The sequence below is a fragment of the Rhinoderma darwinii genome, chromosome 10 (genome assembly GCF_050947455.1).
Source record: "Rhinoderma darwinii isolate aRhiDar2 chromosome 10, aRhiDar2.hap1, whole genome shotgun sequence".
NCBI classification, from domain to species: domain Eukaryota; kingdom Metazoa; phylum Chordata; class Amphibia; order Anura; family Rhinodermatidae; genus Rhinoderma; species Rhinoderma darwinii.
This window is the reverse complement of record NC_134696.1, coordinates 4,898,941-4,917,938: the sequence shown is the minus strand read 5'-3', so window position 1 is coordinate 4,917,938 and position 18,998 is coordinate 4,898,941. Positions and strand designations below refer to the sequence as shown.

Below are 18,998 nucleotides of genomic sequence, written 5' to 3'. Positions count from 1 at the left end.
TAAATACCTAGAATAATGTTGATCTATCTCCGCCTGAACTTCACGTCCCAACATCAAAGAGCCACAATTAGATCTGCCAAAGGCGTTCCGAAGCAGCATCACCCACCAGGGCTTTATATGTATATGATCTGCAGGCGCCGCACCGAGTGTTGTCATTAGGAAAACGACTTCCAGCAGTATGAAGTGAATGTTGTGCGGTGTAAAACCCGCAGAGCAAAGCAAACCACAAAAATCAAAAGGAACAAGAAGTCGCAGCACTGGAAATGTGCCGTGTTAAAGGGACACACACTTACTTTCTACAATTATAGATGTGGTTGAGCTTTTCTTGCCAATTGCAATAGCGGTCATCTGTCGTGACATTTGTGGTGGCAGTTACCTACAAACTTATTGTATTTCTTAAGGTTGAATTTATCATATTCAGGGGATTACAAGTGGGGGCGCTGTTGCATGGATGTCTATGCAAAATAACTTGCTGGAAATGGTGGTTAAAAGAGGTACTGCAACTTTAAATTCCCCAAAAAATATTTGATAAGCCGCCCTACCCTTCCATCAAAATTAATAAGTAAAAAAAAAATATATATATAATTTCTATTGAAGTAAAGATATATACTGATAAGGAATAACCTCCCCTATATATAAACACCACTTTATAGCCGATTAAGAGGAGCAGTGATAGAACCCAAGCGCAGACGGCGAACTGGAAATGACTCTCAAATGAAAATAAGGCGATTTGCACAATTCAATGAATTTAAAGTGATAATTTATCTTTGCTGCTCCTCTGCGGCTGAATACAAATTTAAAGGGATAGCGCATCAATTTCACCCACGAGTGGAAATGCTGATTAATGACATGTAAATCACAAGTGGCTGCGGTCTCTTAAACTGGCTTTAATCTAAGCTCAGAATTATCTCCAGAGATATGGTGGAAGAGCTATAGAAGTGGAATGATCTGCCAGGTCCGAGAATGCAGAGAGAAAATACCGGCAGCGCTGATACATTATTAACCGGACCCGATCTATGGACTTAAGCAACAAGCACTAAGGCCCCCGAGGGAGACCGGAGAAGAAAGATGGACTGATGAGAAAACAGTCAACTCCTTGGGCTATAATACTGTCTGGACCCAAAAACTGATCGGGGCCAATATAAAAGCATCAAAATTAAATAAAAAAGGAAAAAACAAAAAACATTGTCACATTATTAAGATGGTAAATTGGGGCAAAAAAACTTAAATGGAAAGCAGCCTGCCAGTTCATTCCCTAATTTCCCCTATAGAAATGTGCCCAATATATTCCCCCTAACTGGCGACCGAACGAACATTGAAGCACTCTACCCTTATAGACAATGAAATGGGTTGGAGGACTTGAATGTAATACGGTGAGGCACCAATTTACTAGTCTGGGTGGCTCCTCAGCCTGGGGTAGAAGACCCCAGATCCCTTTAGTCTTCAGTGGGGGTAATGGAAGCGATAACTGTATATGGCGCACTGTGTTGTTTTTCTCTCCCGCATTCTCCACCAAATGTGCTGAAATTTACAGAACACAAATACCAGATCTTGCCGCTCTTTTGCTGATCCAGGGTGGTCACTCTCACTATGATCCAGGCTGCTAGGAAGAGCAATAAGGCGCTGGATTTAGAATATTTTATTTTTTTCAATTATGAAGGGGTGGAGCAACATGAGGATTCAGGGTCCCTGCTGCTGGAGTTCCCCTTTGGATAATTCCTACTTGTTAGAGGGTCCCTTGATAATAAACTGATCACAGGGTGTTCCATTGCTGGGACCCCAGCGATCAGTTTGAATCTGTAGGGAAATCTAGCAGCAAGTGCTCACTATCCCTGCAGCACCACCACAGGAGGAATGAAGCATTACATATAAATGGACTGTCTATGTAATACACAGGTGGGCTGGGTCCTCCAGAGCAAGGGATTAACTGAAAATTCCCTACTAATCCAGACAAAGCCCTTTATGTGCAGATTGTGCAATGTGAATCTAGAAAAAATGGGTGAAAAATGAAGCTAGAGATATGTTAGAGGGATAATGTAAGAGAATATTTCCAAAAAATAACATGAAAAACTATCACAAGCCAGAAGGGGGAAGGGCTAATGTAGAATAATAAAGGGGAGAGTCCCAAAAAATGTTGGAAACAAAAAAAGGTCATCATCCTTAAAAATCCGAAAATGGAAGAAATTGGGAAGTAGACGGACAGCATTAGTGATTAAGAAGAAAAAACACATTTGCGACGAGCAAGACTTCATTAGAATCACTCGGACATTTCTCCGTGCTGAGATGAGAGCACTTTAACACTGGGTGGTCCGACCGTCCGAAGCCTCCCCCCCCATCCCTAATGATACGGCTAAGGAGAGCGGTTTATTAGAACGGTCTCAGAACCCCATGAATCTTCATTAGCACACCCGTGTCTTCAGACAGATGAGGCCAAAGCTGGAACCCCGAAAATAAAATGTATATCTAAGTGTGTTCTGTGGACGCTACGAGTGAAGAGAAACACTGGGGGGAAAAACAACCACGATAGAAAAGCGCTGGAAAGGCCCCAATTATTTTTCGTCTGGAAGACTCCCCTGGTTCACGCCATTCCAGCTTCGCCAAATTACTTAAACGTCTCTTGTCTGCGTAATGGAGTAAAAGTGACAGAAAATCAATGAATAATTGCGATTTAAATTGGCCGGACGTTAGACCGCGTCTGTCTTCCCACAAGAAAAATATACGTTTTCCTCTAAAAAGCTTCTTCAAATGTGCGTTTCTCAGGGGAGGCGGCCACTTTGGGACTTTAGTCCCGGTCTATGTTCACTCCTTGTGAAATCACTAGGAGCTATAGTATTATTTATTTATTTCCGTTACTTACATAGCGCCAACATATTCCGCAGCGCTGTACAGAGGTCCTCGCTTAGGCTTCGTTCACATATGGGCCAGGGTCCGCGTTACGCTATTGACTCCGGCAAAACGACGGAACCCTCGCACAACTGAGGCAAACGGAAACCATTGGGACCGGATCCATCACCATTGAAATCAATGGTGATGGAAACGAAAACCTTTGGTTTCCGTTTGTGTCAGTCAGGGTCCCGTTCCGACGGAAAGTTCAGACGGAACGTCAGAACGGGACCCTGGCGCAGATGTGGACGAAGCCTCACTGTCCCCATCGGGGCTCAGAATCTTCATTCTCCATCGGTATGTTTTTTTTTTGAGGGGGGTAATCACTATTGCGCGACTTTTCCGCATTGCGCCTGTCGCAACCCCCGCGCTGCAGTCACATTAATGACCAAATGCAATGCAAAGCTTAAACAATAAATAAAAAAAGTTAAAATGTCACCTCGCGTTCACGTAAACGCCCATTCTAGTGCAAAATAATTGGCACCGCGCTCCGATGCGTTTTATGTAATGCAATAAAAGCATCGAGGGCCTTTTCGCCGTTTCTCTGCCTTTCAAGTTAAAAAGCAGTAATGGCGTCTTTATGTTGGCGCACATTTGCCGCTGTCGTTGGGGGAATTTGCTGAGTCAAGCGCTGGGTATAGTAATGGTTCTTTCTATACAGCGAGGAGTCAATGGAGCGCGAAGACCAACGGTAAACACAATCAAGTGCAGAATGGACGGTTTTATCACAGCCGTAAACGCAGAGGGAGAAGTAAATTATTATCAGGCTCCAGGTCATTATCACCACCCTCATCCACAGCAAACAGAACGGAGGGGTCTCCGGAGATAAATGAACAAATACAGATGTAGCAGAGCTGTAGTAGTTATTGAACTGGTCCACCACGATAACGGAGTACAAATAATGCAGCAGATATTACCTGCAGTCCTATGTAACACCACAGATAACACACAGTTGCCATGATACATGTGTACAGAGGTGACCACCCCCCTGGTCTGCGGTCCGCACCTCATTAATCTCCACGTGACACATCAAGATCCAACTCTTCTCCACTGTTTGCAGGACACACAACAGAGGACAAAGGAGACGCATCAACGAGAAGCTAAAAAGGCCGCAGGTCCCAGAGGTCACAAGAGAGAAATATACAGGGACCGCCAACATGGAGACAGAGGTGAACCCCGGCCACAACGCAAGAAAATAATGGCGCATTAATATCTACTGCGGGTATATCGATGACAAAGATTCCAATAATAAAGCATTTACCCGATCCACGGCGCCCCTGGTGGCAGGACTGTGATCAAGTGCGACATTGCATAACCGAGATGCCAAGACCCTGCAACCGGTGACGCCGTGTATCCATCCGAAGGTTTGGAATTTCCGAAAAATATTTCTTAAAGTCGTGGCACAAATACATTCCATAGTAGAAGAATTGTCTATTCAAATGGAGAGAGAAGTTGTCACAGCCCCTCCCACATGGGTTTTCCATTTCATTCACTGCAAGTCATCAAGGATCTGCTCCCTGCATCATTATACGATTATATTATTATAATGTGATATGGGGTCCGGGGTCTATTAATCTTTAATTATAACGCCTCATATCAGAACAGTCCCATATTATCTTGCGCCATTTGATCAGGTACTGTGATACCGCATATAGGGGAAGAAAAGAAGCTGATCCGTGGTGTCTGGGACTAATCGTTCCCACCCGGCTTGTCCTTATTCTATAACCTGCATATCGACCGCCCATCAACGCCCGCCGCGGGTCAGAACTGTAACCTCCAGAATCAGCTGCACTGCAAAAATAAGTCGGGAGACGCTTCTCGGTTATTATCTTAAGACAATAAAAATCCAATTGATGGCGTCACTCAGCCGGGGAGAGGTCAGACGCTGCACAGGGACGACCCCCGGAGACCATGGCGACCTCTGACCTCCGCACGGCTGATGGATTGCAGCACACGGATAACTCCTTGTCTGATGAGATCGGCAGCAGATACCCTGACAGGAAACTCAACAAGGAAAAGGGTCATTAAAGCAGAGCGGGGGTCCGGACCCTGCGCAGGAAGCCGCCATGTCCACCATACAACAGACGTTTTTTACTTAAACATAAATGAACACGTTTTTATTCGATCATCATCTAATCATTACTAGAAATTCTTTCGCCTGATTCCCCTATTGTATCCTAATGGCCGCCGACTGGCAATCTGGTGAAAACTCCTCGTTTGTCGCTAATTCCTACGGTAAATAAATGTTCATCCACTTGGTTACGAATGAACCTGCCCGTCATTTACGTAAATAGAATCGACGGACTTCTGATCTACTTTTGAAAACTCGTCCAATTGATCGGTTCGCCGTATTTTATGCGTCAGACAATTGGCAAACGGAAGAATCAATTTACTGTTCTCTTCCTGCGACCTACGGATTAAATGTCACTAAGTCTAGAGCCACGTGTACGCCATTTTTTCCGGATCAGAGCTTCATTGCAGCTTCTCCGTCTATAAACATTTACCAGTCTCCCGGCTATTTCAGACATTTTTGTCTGATTTATGGGATATAAAATTTCTCATTTAACCCCGGCAAGATCAGCCAATATAAATGAGGTCCTCGGGGGAAGTGTGGAGCAGATCTCCAGAGCTTCATGATAAACTTCATGGATAGGATTGAGAGGCTCAGTTACTCATCATCCCGAGCCGTCAGCCAGACGCCACCGCAGAGCGATCAATAAAGCTCCATCAGCCTCATCTGACCACAATGGCCGCCTCTCCTCCGTACAGGGATGAGAACATTACAGACAGATACAGATCTTCCTATCCATTCTGTCCTCATGTATCTTAAGCTGCTGCAGAACTACAAATCCCAGCATGAACTGCCGGCCAGACCTAAAAAATGGGAGTCAGTTGACCGACTTACATTATCCCCCTGCTTTTTTTATTTTTGCAAACGTGTTTTATAAATTTCAGAAAGAGATGAAGAAAAGCCTGAACTGAGAACTTGTTGCCTTATTGGCTCCTTCTCGGCCCTCAGTTCAGCACTAGTTCAGCCTTGAGACAGACTGGTTGCTAGGGAAGTGTTGTCTGACAACCTCATATAAAAGGCCATAACCGTGAGGCAGGGCATCTAGAGCAACCAAAGTGTAACAAGTCTTCAGATTGGCCATTCCACAAATCAGCCTGCACTATTAATCTAAGATAGAGAGTCCTGATACCCCATTGTCATACAATCTATTAGGGAATTCTGACATAATAGAGGGGGGTCCTCAGTTCGGGGTCCTAAGTTCTTGGTCAGAGTGGCGGGCGGTTACATAGTGTCTCTTTCTCTGGAAAACCTGTCCTGTATTACACAGTCAACATATTGATATGAATGGACTCTGTGCAATGCTTCATTTCTCCTGTGGTGGCGCTGCAGGGAAACTGAACACTTACTGCCAAAGTTCCCTACAGATCACAGTGATCGCTGGGGTCTCAGCACGACGACACTTTGTTATCTACTTATTGACACAGGACCTTTCTAACAAGTAGGGGTTGTCCAAAGCATATAATCCCGGAAACTAGTAGATATTAGCTTGCCCTACTGCATTAGATGAGTGCATTGTGGGTTACTAGAAATTTATTTTTCAGAATTCACCAATGCATTTCATAGGAAATGCCCTGAAGTCCCACATGCTGGAGTCTGAGATGAGGAGATGCCTCCAAAACCTGCCCATCAAACCAAGTACATGATGCCAATTCAAGTATCCATAGACTATATCCTTAGTGGCACCAAGTAGCTGAGATTCTACAACAGATGGCACCACATCAACATCTGACTTACGTGCCACTTCCAGAGATGCGTTTCGGCTCACTGATTCTCCGAGGTAGTTCCGGGCCACGCAGATATAAATCCCTTCATCAGGTTTACTCCGCCGTCCATGTACAATACGAAGGAAAAAGAGCGAACCACTGGGCAGCAACATGCGGTGGGACCGGGGATCATCCTTGTCAGTCTCCACCCGCTCACCGTCTTTGTACCACTCAATAATGGGCGTAGGGCGACCCTCCGCCTTACAGTTCAGCGTTGCAGGCTCCCCTTTTGAAACAATGTGATCTGACGGGTGCTCCACTATCCTCGGGGGGAAATCTTCCAGGCGAGGCCGGGATCCTGAAATAGGAAACATCAAAACCATTAGTAATTCTATATAATCACAGATATTTTATAATAATCATTATGGACAGTGTGCTGCCGAGAAGTGTGTCTGAGCCGCTTATGTGGGATACTGTCTGCTGAGCAGCGTATCTAAGCCTGTCATAAGTGATACAGACAACTAAGCCGATGTATCTAATCCTATCATATGTGATCCGGTCTGCTGAGTCGCTGTATCTAAGCCTATTATGTGTGATACTGTCTGCTGAGTCGCTGTATCTAAGCCTCTCATGTGTGATACTGTCTGTTAAGCCATTGTATCTAATTCTATCAAGTGTAATATGGTCTACTGAGCAGCTGTATCTAATCTTTTCATGTGTGATACGGTCTGCTGAAACATTGTATTTAAGCCTATCATGTGTGATACTGTCTGCTGAGCTGATGTATCTAAGCCTATCATGTGTGATACTGTCTGCTAAGATGTGTATCTAATCCTTTCATGTGTGATACGGCCTGCTGAAACCCTGTATTTAAGCTTCTCATGTGTGATACTTTGCTGCTGAGCCGTGTATCTAAGCCTGTCAAATGTGACACTGTTTGCTGAGCCATGTATCTAGGCCTGATACTGTGCTGCTGAGGGGTGTATCTAAGCCTATCACATGCATTTCCAGAGCTATTGAAGGCTATTATTTCTCTACAACAATAAGTCCGAATACTTTATGACGTAGTGATGTTAGCAATAACAAGGCTGTATGTTACTACCTGCAAGAACGATTACAAATATAAAAAATTATAATTTTTTTGAGTATTATTTAAAATGGGCTAATAGCCAAAAGACTCCGGTAACAGGCATAAGCAGTTAGCATCAAGGTGAATAAGAGAGTGCTAGAGACAAAGAGCATCAGCTCAGCGCACAAATATCTGACAGCCCCTCTCATACAACCATCCAATTGTGATGCAAACACTGATCCTGCCTAATAAACAGTGTCCCTACGCGTTTATACACTCTATTTTCTTAAGAGGTCAGGGGTCACAAATAAACAGGCAGTCCTATACTGTATTTTAGGACTCAACCCAGTTTCTGTAAGTCACGGTAAATTTTGTAATGCCGGACAGCACTGAAAGGTGCTGTATCGTGTCTCCTGACGTGCTATTAGCCCATTTTAAAGAATACTCAAAATGTATAATTGTTTCTTTTTAATCGTTCTTGCAGGTAGTAACATATTATATTAAAATTGAAGGTACACTGCGTATCATTAATAGGCGGAATTGATTATCTAATGACAAGGCTGTATGCGACAGGGGCAGTGTCCCCCAGCAACGCAGAGTATTTCAGGAGACATCAAACTTGTGCTCAACAGTTTTAACCATTTCAGCAAATCACTGATGAGCCTCAATATCCTTTTACAAGACCTTGAAATCAAATTTAATAAAAAAAAAAAAATCAATACAAATAGGTAGAGGATTATTTCCATCAGTCCCAGCTACAAATGGAATTAGGAACAGACGGCGCTCGGAGGAAGATCCGCACTTATCTGCACTTACGAAGGCGTTTCATGGAGCCAAGAAATCTCCAAACATCGACATTGTAACAAGCACGATGCTTGAAATTCTGCCATACGTCATGAAAACCATACCATCTGCAAATGCCGAATTCACAGCCCTCCGAAACAAAACCCCGACTTCAAAAATGTTTCTAATTAAAAGCCGAGCGCGATGATATGACCCACATGTCTGCAGCACATCGCACCAGGCTGCAGCTCTCCAAACTCCAGAGATCACAACTTCTACAAGGGCTATTGCAATGTAAAGTTCTGCAACGGTCTAAAAGTGATTTAATTTCTCACCATTTCAAAATCTCTGCTGGCTGTCAGTAAAGACAACATTATTGCTTTACATCCAGAGATTGATAACTATACAGACATATATATGTGATATATCTGGATCAGTCTAGACCAATGATTCCCAAATGTTTTACCTATTACTACCCAATCCATAAGGAATAAGAGACAGATCTTGCGGTTTCTATTTTGTGGAGAACCATAAACACTGGTCTATGTAATCCTCTGTGAGAGAACTTGTCTGGACCACAGACTGCTACATTTACCTGCACTGTTAGGCTATGTTCACACGGAGTATTTTGGGGGGGGGGAATATCTGCCTCAAAATTCCGTTTGGAACTTTGAGGCAGATATTCCTCTCCCTGCACGCCGATTTTCGCGGCAATCATCGCGCCGTTTTTCGCCCGCGGCCATTGAGCGCCGCGGGCATAAAACAGCGAGAAATACGCTTTCTCCTGCCTCCCATTGAAGTCAATGGGAGGTCAGAGGCGGAAGCGCCCGAAGATAGGGCATGTCGCTTCTTTTTCCCGCGAGGCAGTTTTACTGCTCGCGGGAAAAAGACGCCGACGCCTCCCATTGAAATCAATGGGAGGCGTTCTCGGGCCGTTTTTGCCGAGTTTTGCGACGCGGTTTCTGCGTCAAAAAACTCGGCACAATACCCCGTGTGAACATAGCCTTACATTGTAGCAAACGATCAGGACAAAAAAAAAAAAGAGATTTGTGCTGCTGATGTGTTTAGCTCACAGGGGATTGTCCAGACTGAATACATAGTGACAAACCCTCAGCTGTGAAAAGTATTAGATCAGGACAATTTTTCAGCCTCCGAATGTTCCCATTCACTGACAGCAAGCAGAGATCTTGGAGAGAAAAAAGCGAGAAACTGAAAAAATCTATATATATATATTCGACAATTGCAGAACTTTTCATTATACAATGATTATTTGTAATATTGCTACATCAGCTGACAAACAAAAGATGTGATAAGAGTGCGGAGTATTACATTGTGCGCGGACAGGTTGGATGACGGACGATAAATGGTGATCATATTCGGTCATGTCAGTCAATAGTCGGTACCTGACCGGCAGGCCGTGTATGGCGGCATCTGGCTCTTCCTGTGACCCTATTGAAGCTGGACCACCTGTCATCAGTCAGACCTCACCCCAGTCCTGGTTGGAGGGGCCACAGTCGAGTAGCCATGTAAGACAGGAGGAGGCTCGGTCATCTGCAGGGTGAATGGCTGCTCCAGGGCACGTAGAACAAGCCACGTCTCCATTACATGACCCTGGAGCGCTCCATTATCTGCCTCATTACAGGAACACTGCGTCACATTACAATGATGAATTTACCTCCGACACAACTGAGACGCTCACACAAATATCTGCGTTATGGGAGAATATGGCAGGTCATCCCCACAGCGAGCACACCAATAATAATACTTATTCCAGGTTACATGTGATACGGTCTGCTGAGCTGTGTATCTAATCCTATCATGTGTGATACGGTCTGCTGAGCCGTGTATCTAATCCTATCATGTGATATGGTCTACTGAGCCGCTGTATCTAATCCTATCATGTGTGATACTGTCTGCTGAGCTGAGTATCTAATCCTATCATGTGTGATACTGTCTGCTGAGCCGTGTATCTAATCCTATCATGTGTGATACTGTCTGCTGAGCTGTGTATCTAATCCTATCATGTGTGATACTGTCTGCGGAGCTGTGTATCTAATCCTATCATGTGTGATACTGTCTGCTGAGCTGTGTATCTAATCCTATCATGTGTGATACTGTCTGCTGAGCGGTGTATCTAATCCTATCACGTGCAATACGGTCTGCTGAGCTGTGTATCTAATCCTATCATGTGCAATACGGTCTGCTGAGCTGTGTATCTAATCCTATCATGTGTGATACGGTCTGCTGAGCCTCTGTATCTAATCCTATCATGTCTGATACTGTCTGCTGAGCTGTGTATCTAATCCTATCATGTGTGATACGGTCTGCTGAGCGGTGTATCTAATCCTATCACGTGCAATACGGTCTGCTGAGCTGTGTATCTAATCCTATCATGTGTGATACTGTCTGCGGAGCTGTGTATCTAATCCTATCATGTGTGATCCTGTCTGCTGAGCTGTGTATCTAATCCTATCATGTGTGATACTGTCTGCTGAGCGGTGTATCTAATCCTATCACGTGCAATACGGTCTGCTGAGCTGTGTATCTAATCCTATCACGTGCAATACGGTCTGCTGAGCTGTGTATCTAATCCTATCATGTGTGATACTGTCTGCTGAGCCTCTGTATCTAATCCTATCATGTCTGATACTGTCTGCTGAGCGGTGTATCTAATCCTATCATGTGTGATACTGTCTGCTGAGCTGTATCTAATCCTATCATGTGTGATACTATCTCCACACTATAATTTTTTATCATGAACTTTTTGTCAGTGCCATAAGCACAAAGCTTGAAAGGTAACTGGAAACCTGTGGCCTGCGGAGATGGTGAAGGCAACGGATCTCTAAAGTATCATCTTGGGGGTCTCGCACTGGCAGGGGGGAGATGAGGCATCCTCTTGGATAATGGTCACTTTCATATCCCACACATTTCTATAAAGGGTGAACTTGGGTCCAGGGTCATGTAAAGTCATGAATGCAAAAGAGCATTTAACCTGACATATTTGCGTTGACTCCTCACAGCAGTGCGCCGGCTGCAGCCCCTCAGCTGTCCATGCGTAACCTAATAACAGCAGCCCCCCACTGTCCTGTATACAACATGCCCCATCTGCCCCAACTAGAGCGATCAATGCTCCAAGAAATCACAACCAGGAGAGTGTCCATCATGAATACATTGTATCTGTACCATAATAACAATGTATCAATATTTATCTCACATTGCTCTTAAAGGGACCATGCACACAAATATTGCAATATTATTTCTATACATTCTTCTATGCCAGGCATGGATCTGACATCTCCTACAATTCAATGGCATTTCAACAAGTGACAGGAAACCACTTATTATGTTGTCCAACAATATTTCGGACCAATGGCCTTGAACACTATATCCAGGCTCATTTTAAAGGGGTTTGTTTGTCCAGTTTTATGGAAATAAAAACGTAATCACTGTCAAAATAAATGTTTTCCAGCTTTATAATCTTCTTTCTAAATCTTTTCATTTTCAAGAACTCTGAGGCTGTCAGTGAACGGGATCATGCTTGTTTACATCCAGAGACTGAAAACCAATTCTGATCTAAAATTTCTCACTGCTGAGGGGTTTGTAGCAATTGTATCCAGTCTAGACAGACCTTTGTGAGCTAAATACATAAGCAGCACAAATCTCTCTCTCTCTCTCTCTCTCTCTCTCTCTCTCTCTCCTTTATTTTGCTACAATGTTTCAGTGCAGGAAAAAAAACAAACATTCAGGAGTCTCACAGAAAACAGGACATGAAATGCAAAAAGCATTAGGCCTGGAAGGCCTTCAGTCTATAGATGTAAACAATGAACATTTCCATTCACTGACAAATAGCCTAAATCATGAAAATGGCAAGAAATTGATACACAAAGTCCATTAGAAACTTGAAGAACTTTCCATTATGCAACGATTAAAACGGAAAACCCAGACTATGGATTTCAGAGAGTAAAAAAAAAAAAACACATGGATTTTGGTTTTCTGTACGTGTTCAGCTCTTCCAGAATTGTCCCTAGTGATGGCTGAATCCTGCGCTCAGAGGGCAGAGCAGCGAAACGCGTGTCGTCACATTGAGCATATTTCCCCGCTCTGTGCTCACATGGCAAAGAAAACATATAAACTAGATGTGAAATGCAATTAAGAGGAACACATTCTTCACGATAACCCCTGACACGCTTCATACCGTAATTAATGTCACATACAGATCATTCTATCATTAGGTCAGCGCAGAAGGAGCCATGCTCGCGCGCCGTGTAATGTGTGTGACAGAGTGGCGCATGAAAAATAACAACACCGAGGATTGGTTCCACGCTGTCACGGCGACTACTCTTCAAAGTCACAAAGACGAATATCACTGGTCTGTAGTTAAACGTATCGTTTCCTGTCACTCCGAGCGCAAATGTTTAATCCCAGCGAATCATACTTAACAGCGGGGACGAATATAGACGAACTTGTAATAGAAGCTTATAATTTATAAAAATGTATGTAGGACATATACACAATACGATGCGCCAGCTATAGGGGCTGTGAGATAGAAGATTGTAAGGCGCAGTGATCAAAGGGGCTCATAAGGGTAGTCACTTCCCCTCCCCCAAACTAGAAATGTGCACGAAGCGTTCCAATACAAAGAATCATGGTCAAATTTCGATACCATAAAAATGGACTAAGTAGATAATTATTTTATAATATTTGGTTTTTACATCACCCCCTAAGGGCTCATTCAGACGAACGTGGGAGACGTTAAAACAACAGCAGTCGCACGGACGGAGGTATATCAATGGGGCCGTTTACAGGGGCATGTTTTCAAAATACCGTGTGAAGGCTCTGTTGAAAAATAGAACTTGTCCGTTTTTTTCCCGTTTTCACGGATCCCTCCTTAGGCTGAAGTCTATGGGGATCCGTGAAAATGGGACCCACACGAAGGCAACGCGGATATAAAAAACATGATGGGGTTAATTAATATTAACGTGACTCACACGGAGGTTTAAAATTCATCAGACCTCGCGCCTCACATCAGAAAATGGAAGAACTTTTTTTATTATTATTGTTGGCAAAGTATCGTTGTGGTATCGAGAATCGCAATACTACACAAAGTATCGGTATCGAAGTCCAAATTCTGGTATCGTGACAAGCCTGATTGGGATCAGCGATCCCTACTGTGCGGCAAGTGTTTTTTTTTATACGTTAATAACAATGTGACTAACGCTTCTTATATGAGACATTCAGTATGGACAGATACATGTGAAAAGATTGAAAGGGTGGAGGGGTGACCGCGCTCATTAATTTAGGGGATACCCCGTTCCAGAGATTACCTGTGCCTTTTATTTCTGCAGCTTTTCTGTACTACCATTTGCTATGTTAATGTCCCCCAGCCGGTCAGTTTAATGAGGTGGATGTGGTTACCGAGACACCGCGCATCGCAACACTTACGAAGTCTATTCAAGCGGGCGGCTATCTGCCTTCTCAATTACATTTTTTCGCTTGGTTTTCTTGAGTAGTTATATTCTTGTATATAGGAGCAGTATTATAGTAGTTATATTCTTGTATATAGGAGCAGTATTATAGTAGTTATATTCTTGTATATAGGGGCAGTATTATAGTAGTCATATTCTTGTATATAGGGGGCAGTATTATAGTAGTTATATTCTTGTATATAGGAGCAGTACTATAGTAGTTATATTCTTGTATATAGGGGCAGTATTATAGTAGTTATATTCTTGTATATAGGGGGCAGTATTATAGTAGTTATATTCTTGTATATAGGGAGCAGTATTATAGTAGTTATATTCTTGTATATAGGGGGCAGTATTATAGTAGTTATATTCTTGTATATAGGGGCAGTATTATAGTAGTTATATTCTTGTATATAGGGGCAGTATTATAGTAGTTATATTCTTGTATATAGGGAGCAGTATTATAGTAGTTATATTCTTGTATATAGGAGGCAGTATTATAGTAGTTATATTCTTGTATATAGGAGGCAGTATTATAGTAGTTATATTCTTGTATATAAGGGGCAGTATTATAGTAGTTATATTCTTGTATATAGGGAGCAGTATTATAGTAGTTATATTCTTGTATATAGGGGGCAGTATTATAGTAGTTATATTCTTGTATATAGGGGGCAGTATTATAGTAGTTATATTCTTGTATATAGGGGCAGTATTATAGTAGTTATATTCTTGTATATAGGGGCAGTATTATAGTAGTTATATTCTTGTATATAGGAGCAGTATTATAGTAGTTATATTCTTGTATATAGGAGCAGTATTATAGTAGTTATATTCTTGTATATAGGGGGCAGTATTATAGTCGTTATATTCTTGTATATAGGGGCAGTATTATAGTAGTCATATTCTTGTATATAGGAGCAGTACTATAGTAGTTATATTCTTGTATATAGGGGCAGTATTATAGTAGTTATATTCTTGTATATAGGGGCAGTATTATAGTAGTTATATTCTTGTATATAGGGAGCAGTATTATAGTAGTTATATTCTTGTATATAGGGGGCAGTATTATAGTAGTTATATTCTTGTATATAGGGGCAGTATTATAGTAGTTATATTCTTGTATATAGGGGCAGTATTATAGTAGTTATATTCTTGTATATAGGAGGCAGTATTATAGTAGTTATATTCTTGTATATGGGAGCAGTAATATAGTAGTTATATTCTTGTATATAGGGGGCAGTATTATAGTAGTTATATTCTTGTATATAGGAGCAGTATTATAGTGGCTATATTCTTGTATATAGGGGGCAATATTATAGTAGTTATATTCTTGTATATAGGGGCAGTATTATAGTAGTTATATTCTTGTATATAGGGGCTGTATAATAGTAGTTATATTCTTGTATATAGGGGCAGTATTATAGTAGTTATAATCTTGTATATAGGTGCAGTATTATAGTAGTTATATTCTTGTATATAGGGGCAGTATTATAGTAGTTATATTCTTGTATATATGGGCAGTATTATAGTAGTTATATTCTTGTATATAGGGGCAGTATTATAGTAGTTATATTCTTGTATATAGGGAGCAGTATTATAGTAGTTATATTCTTGTATATAGGAGCAGTATTATAGTAGTTATATTCTTGTATATAGGGGGCAGTATTATAGTAGTTATATTCTTGTATATAGGGGGCAGTATTATAGTAGTTATATTCTTGTATATAGGAGGCAGTATTATAGTAGTTATATTCTTGTATATAGGGGGCAATATTATAGTAGTTATATTCTTGTATATAGGGGCAGTATTATAGTAGTTATAATCTTGTATATAGGTGCAGTATTATAGTAGTTATATTCTTGTATATAGGGGCAGTATTATAGTAGTTATATTCTTGTATATAGGGGCAGTATTATAGTAGTTATATTCTTGTATATAGGGGCAGTATTATAGTAGTTATATTCTTGTATATAGGGAGCAGTATTATAGTAGTTATATTCTTGTATATAGGAGCAGTATTATAGTAGTTATATTCTTGTATATAGGGGGCAGTATTATAGTAGTTATATTCTTGTATATAGGAGCAGTATTATAGTAGTTATATTCTTGTATATAGGGGGCAGTATTATAGTAGTTATATTCTTGTATATAGGGAGCAGTATTATAGTAGTTATATTCTTGTATATAGGAGCAGTATTATAGTAGTTATATTCTTGTATATAGGGGGCAGTATTATAGTAGTTATATTCTTGTATATAGGGAGCAGTATTATAGTAGTTATATTCTTGTATATAGGAGCAGTATTATAGTAGTTATATTCTTGTATATAGGGGGCAGTATTATAGTAGTTATATTCTTGTATATAGGAGCAGTATTATAGTAGTTATATTCTTGTATATAGGGGGCAGTATTATAGTAGTTATATTCTTGTATATAGGGGGCAGTATTAGAGTAGTTCTAGTAACTGGAACTGTGAATGGGTAACCCAGGCAGACATTGTTATATTATTACCTCAGGACACTAAATAGGAGCTCAGTATATTATCTCTTCTATCCTTTCACAGGTTACGGTTCTCTTATATCTGCAGGGCATTGTACATTAATAATTTACTTGTAATTTTGGACATATTCCTTACTTGACACTTTGTATGTGACCCTTTTTTGGGGCAATGTTGCCCTCGCCTTCAGATCACTTATAACCAGAGCATTGCTGTCCCTTGATACCACTACCAACATTCTTTCAGAGACTTCGTTTGGGGAGGGGGGGGGGGCAGGAATCTGTTAGCTAATGAGGCCCAGGCTGCCTCTGTTGTTCGGGGAGATTGAGTTGAGCTGGAGGAGACGACTTATTTGCATGGCAGGAGGGAAATTGTGGAGTTTAGACCCCAGGGTAGAATTCACAGAAAGATGCAAATCATGAAGGCCAATTAGACAAAAGAGGATTGTGCGGGATACCTGCCTGACTTAGCAGCGGCAAAAGGCATCACGCCTAATTGAGTCTTCCACTAATCCGCTCGTTTGACTCACTGTCTATGGAAGAAATAAATATATAAATAAAACATGAGCCTACAGCGGGGTCGGGATAATCCCACTCCATCAAGGATCACGGCAGTTAATCACCTGAAATTTGGGAATAATCTGGTTAATAAATAGAATATTTTCAAGGCCTTCCTGCCAGGTAACAACAAGCCCATGGCCGCAATTATACAAAGCGTAAGCTCCTCGGCTGCGGGAGCCTCCAGACTACTTCATTTAACTGTATTTAAGGATTACACACCTAAGAAAGCGTGCGGCGTTACAGAAGGGCACACTATAGGCAACGTGCATTATGCAGAACATATATGAACAAGAATGGCTCATCCTTATTAAAGGGACAATTACCCAGTTTATAATAGTCCTGGAGCGTTATAAGGGTAAGTCCGCGCAAAGCGTAAATATTAAAGATTTTCCACAACGGACTTTGTTGTGGAAAACCCGCAGGATAATACGGTAGCAGCTGCGTAAATGATGAGTGGAAAAAACGATGAGAAATTTACCCGCGGTGCGTTTTTTTAATCCGCAGCATGTCTATTGTATTTGCTTTATCTCTTGCTTTTGTGTTGCGGGTTTTCCCTATTGAATTCAATGGGGCAGTAAAATCCGCAACAAGTAGCAGATGTGGCGGAAAAGTAACTCAGAAAAAAAATATCTTAAAGTTACCCAGAATTCTGACGTTTCATCCCATGTGACAGTTGCAGCCAATCACAGGCTGCAGCGTCACATGGGATAAAATGTCATCCCAGGAGGCCAGGCCGCAGGACGGCAGAGGGACGTGTCACCATGGCTACATAAGTATCAACCTTTTTTTTTTTTATGTGCAGCGGACATTCCGGCCGAAAAACTGCACCACAATTTTGGAAATTTTTCGGCCGGAATTCCCAGGGCGGATATTCCGTGTGCTTTTACGCAGTGTATCCGCCCTGTGTGAATATACCTTAAGAGCAGCCGCTGATATCAGTCACACGTATAGATGGAAATGTTACGGGAGCTTCTCAGCACTGGAGATAGGTGACTTATGGGTGAGAGGTGCGTAAGTGGGTGCGCGCTAAAGACTTGGCGCCGCTTGTGTGCACTGGGGTTTATATACAGTGCGAGATATAAGGTGAAAGCCGTGACACGACTGGTCACTCCGGCTGCAGCTCCGCCACTTTTCCTGTGCATTGGTTTTTTATACATGAAGTTAATGCGTTTGTCAGGAATTTTTATCTAAGGATTGACCATCGCTCCTCGACGGCTCCCGGAGCTTCCGCGTCTCGACTTGTGTTCTCCAGACTGACGAGTGCGCCACGACTAAGATATAAACCAGATAAAATATTCTGGACACTTCCCCGGAGATCCCGATCCTGCATCTTATTACACATCTACCAGCGCAGCAAATTAATGGACCAAGATGATAATAAATCTAGAGGCCAAGCAGAGGAACTCACCGCACCGTTGTGTAAGGAGTCCGGACCGCGGCGTCACGAGGGGAGGGGGCAATTGTTTATAGGAGTTGAGATTTGTCATATTTAGCCCATGCTCCAAAATAAAATGTAAACATCCCCAACAAGTTCAAGTTTTCGGGTTTTCCTCTAAATTATTTGGTCTCTGGGAAAGCTGGATGACAAATGATGATACAGCCGCCATTTCAGCTCCTGCACTGACTGTCACTCAACTTTTCTGGAATCCTGAATGACAAATCTGCTGCACAACTTGGTCAATTTGTGACGACTCAAAGAAAGCCGGGAGACATCTGCTGTAGGAGCTGAAATGGCGGCCATATCGGAAGTCACCCAGCTTTCCTGGGAACAGATATAACAGCGGAATAGAACGGGCATTACGGTTTTTTGTTTTTTTTACAGAAAATGCTCTTTAAAGAGAACTTGTCAACACTTACTGGTCCCCTCGACAAAGCTGGGGGTCCCCTCTTTTCTTTTAATAAATTGCTCTATAAACGGTAGTTTCACGTGGCGGCGGCTGAAAAGTCGTGCAGCCACCACAAGGGA

The 18,998-nt window shown here is 42.0% G+C and overlaps 1 protein-coding gene across 16 annotated transcripts in view; it reads right to left on the bottom strand.

Moving 5' to 3' along the window:
* The window catches only part of ROBO3 (roundabout guidance receptor 3), a 388,832-nt gene that overhangs the window by 80,031 nt on the left and 289,803 nt on the right, over positions 1-18,998 (bottom strand). For all 16 annotated transcript variants that reach the window (XM_075839190.1, XM_075839192.1, XM_075839197.1 and 13 more), the window contains one exon: positions 6,689-7,015. In XM_075839190.1, the coding sequence (XP_075695305.1) occupies positions 6,689-7,015 (327 nt within the window). The remainder of the gene's footprint in view (positions 1-6,688; positions 7,016-18,998) is intronic.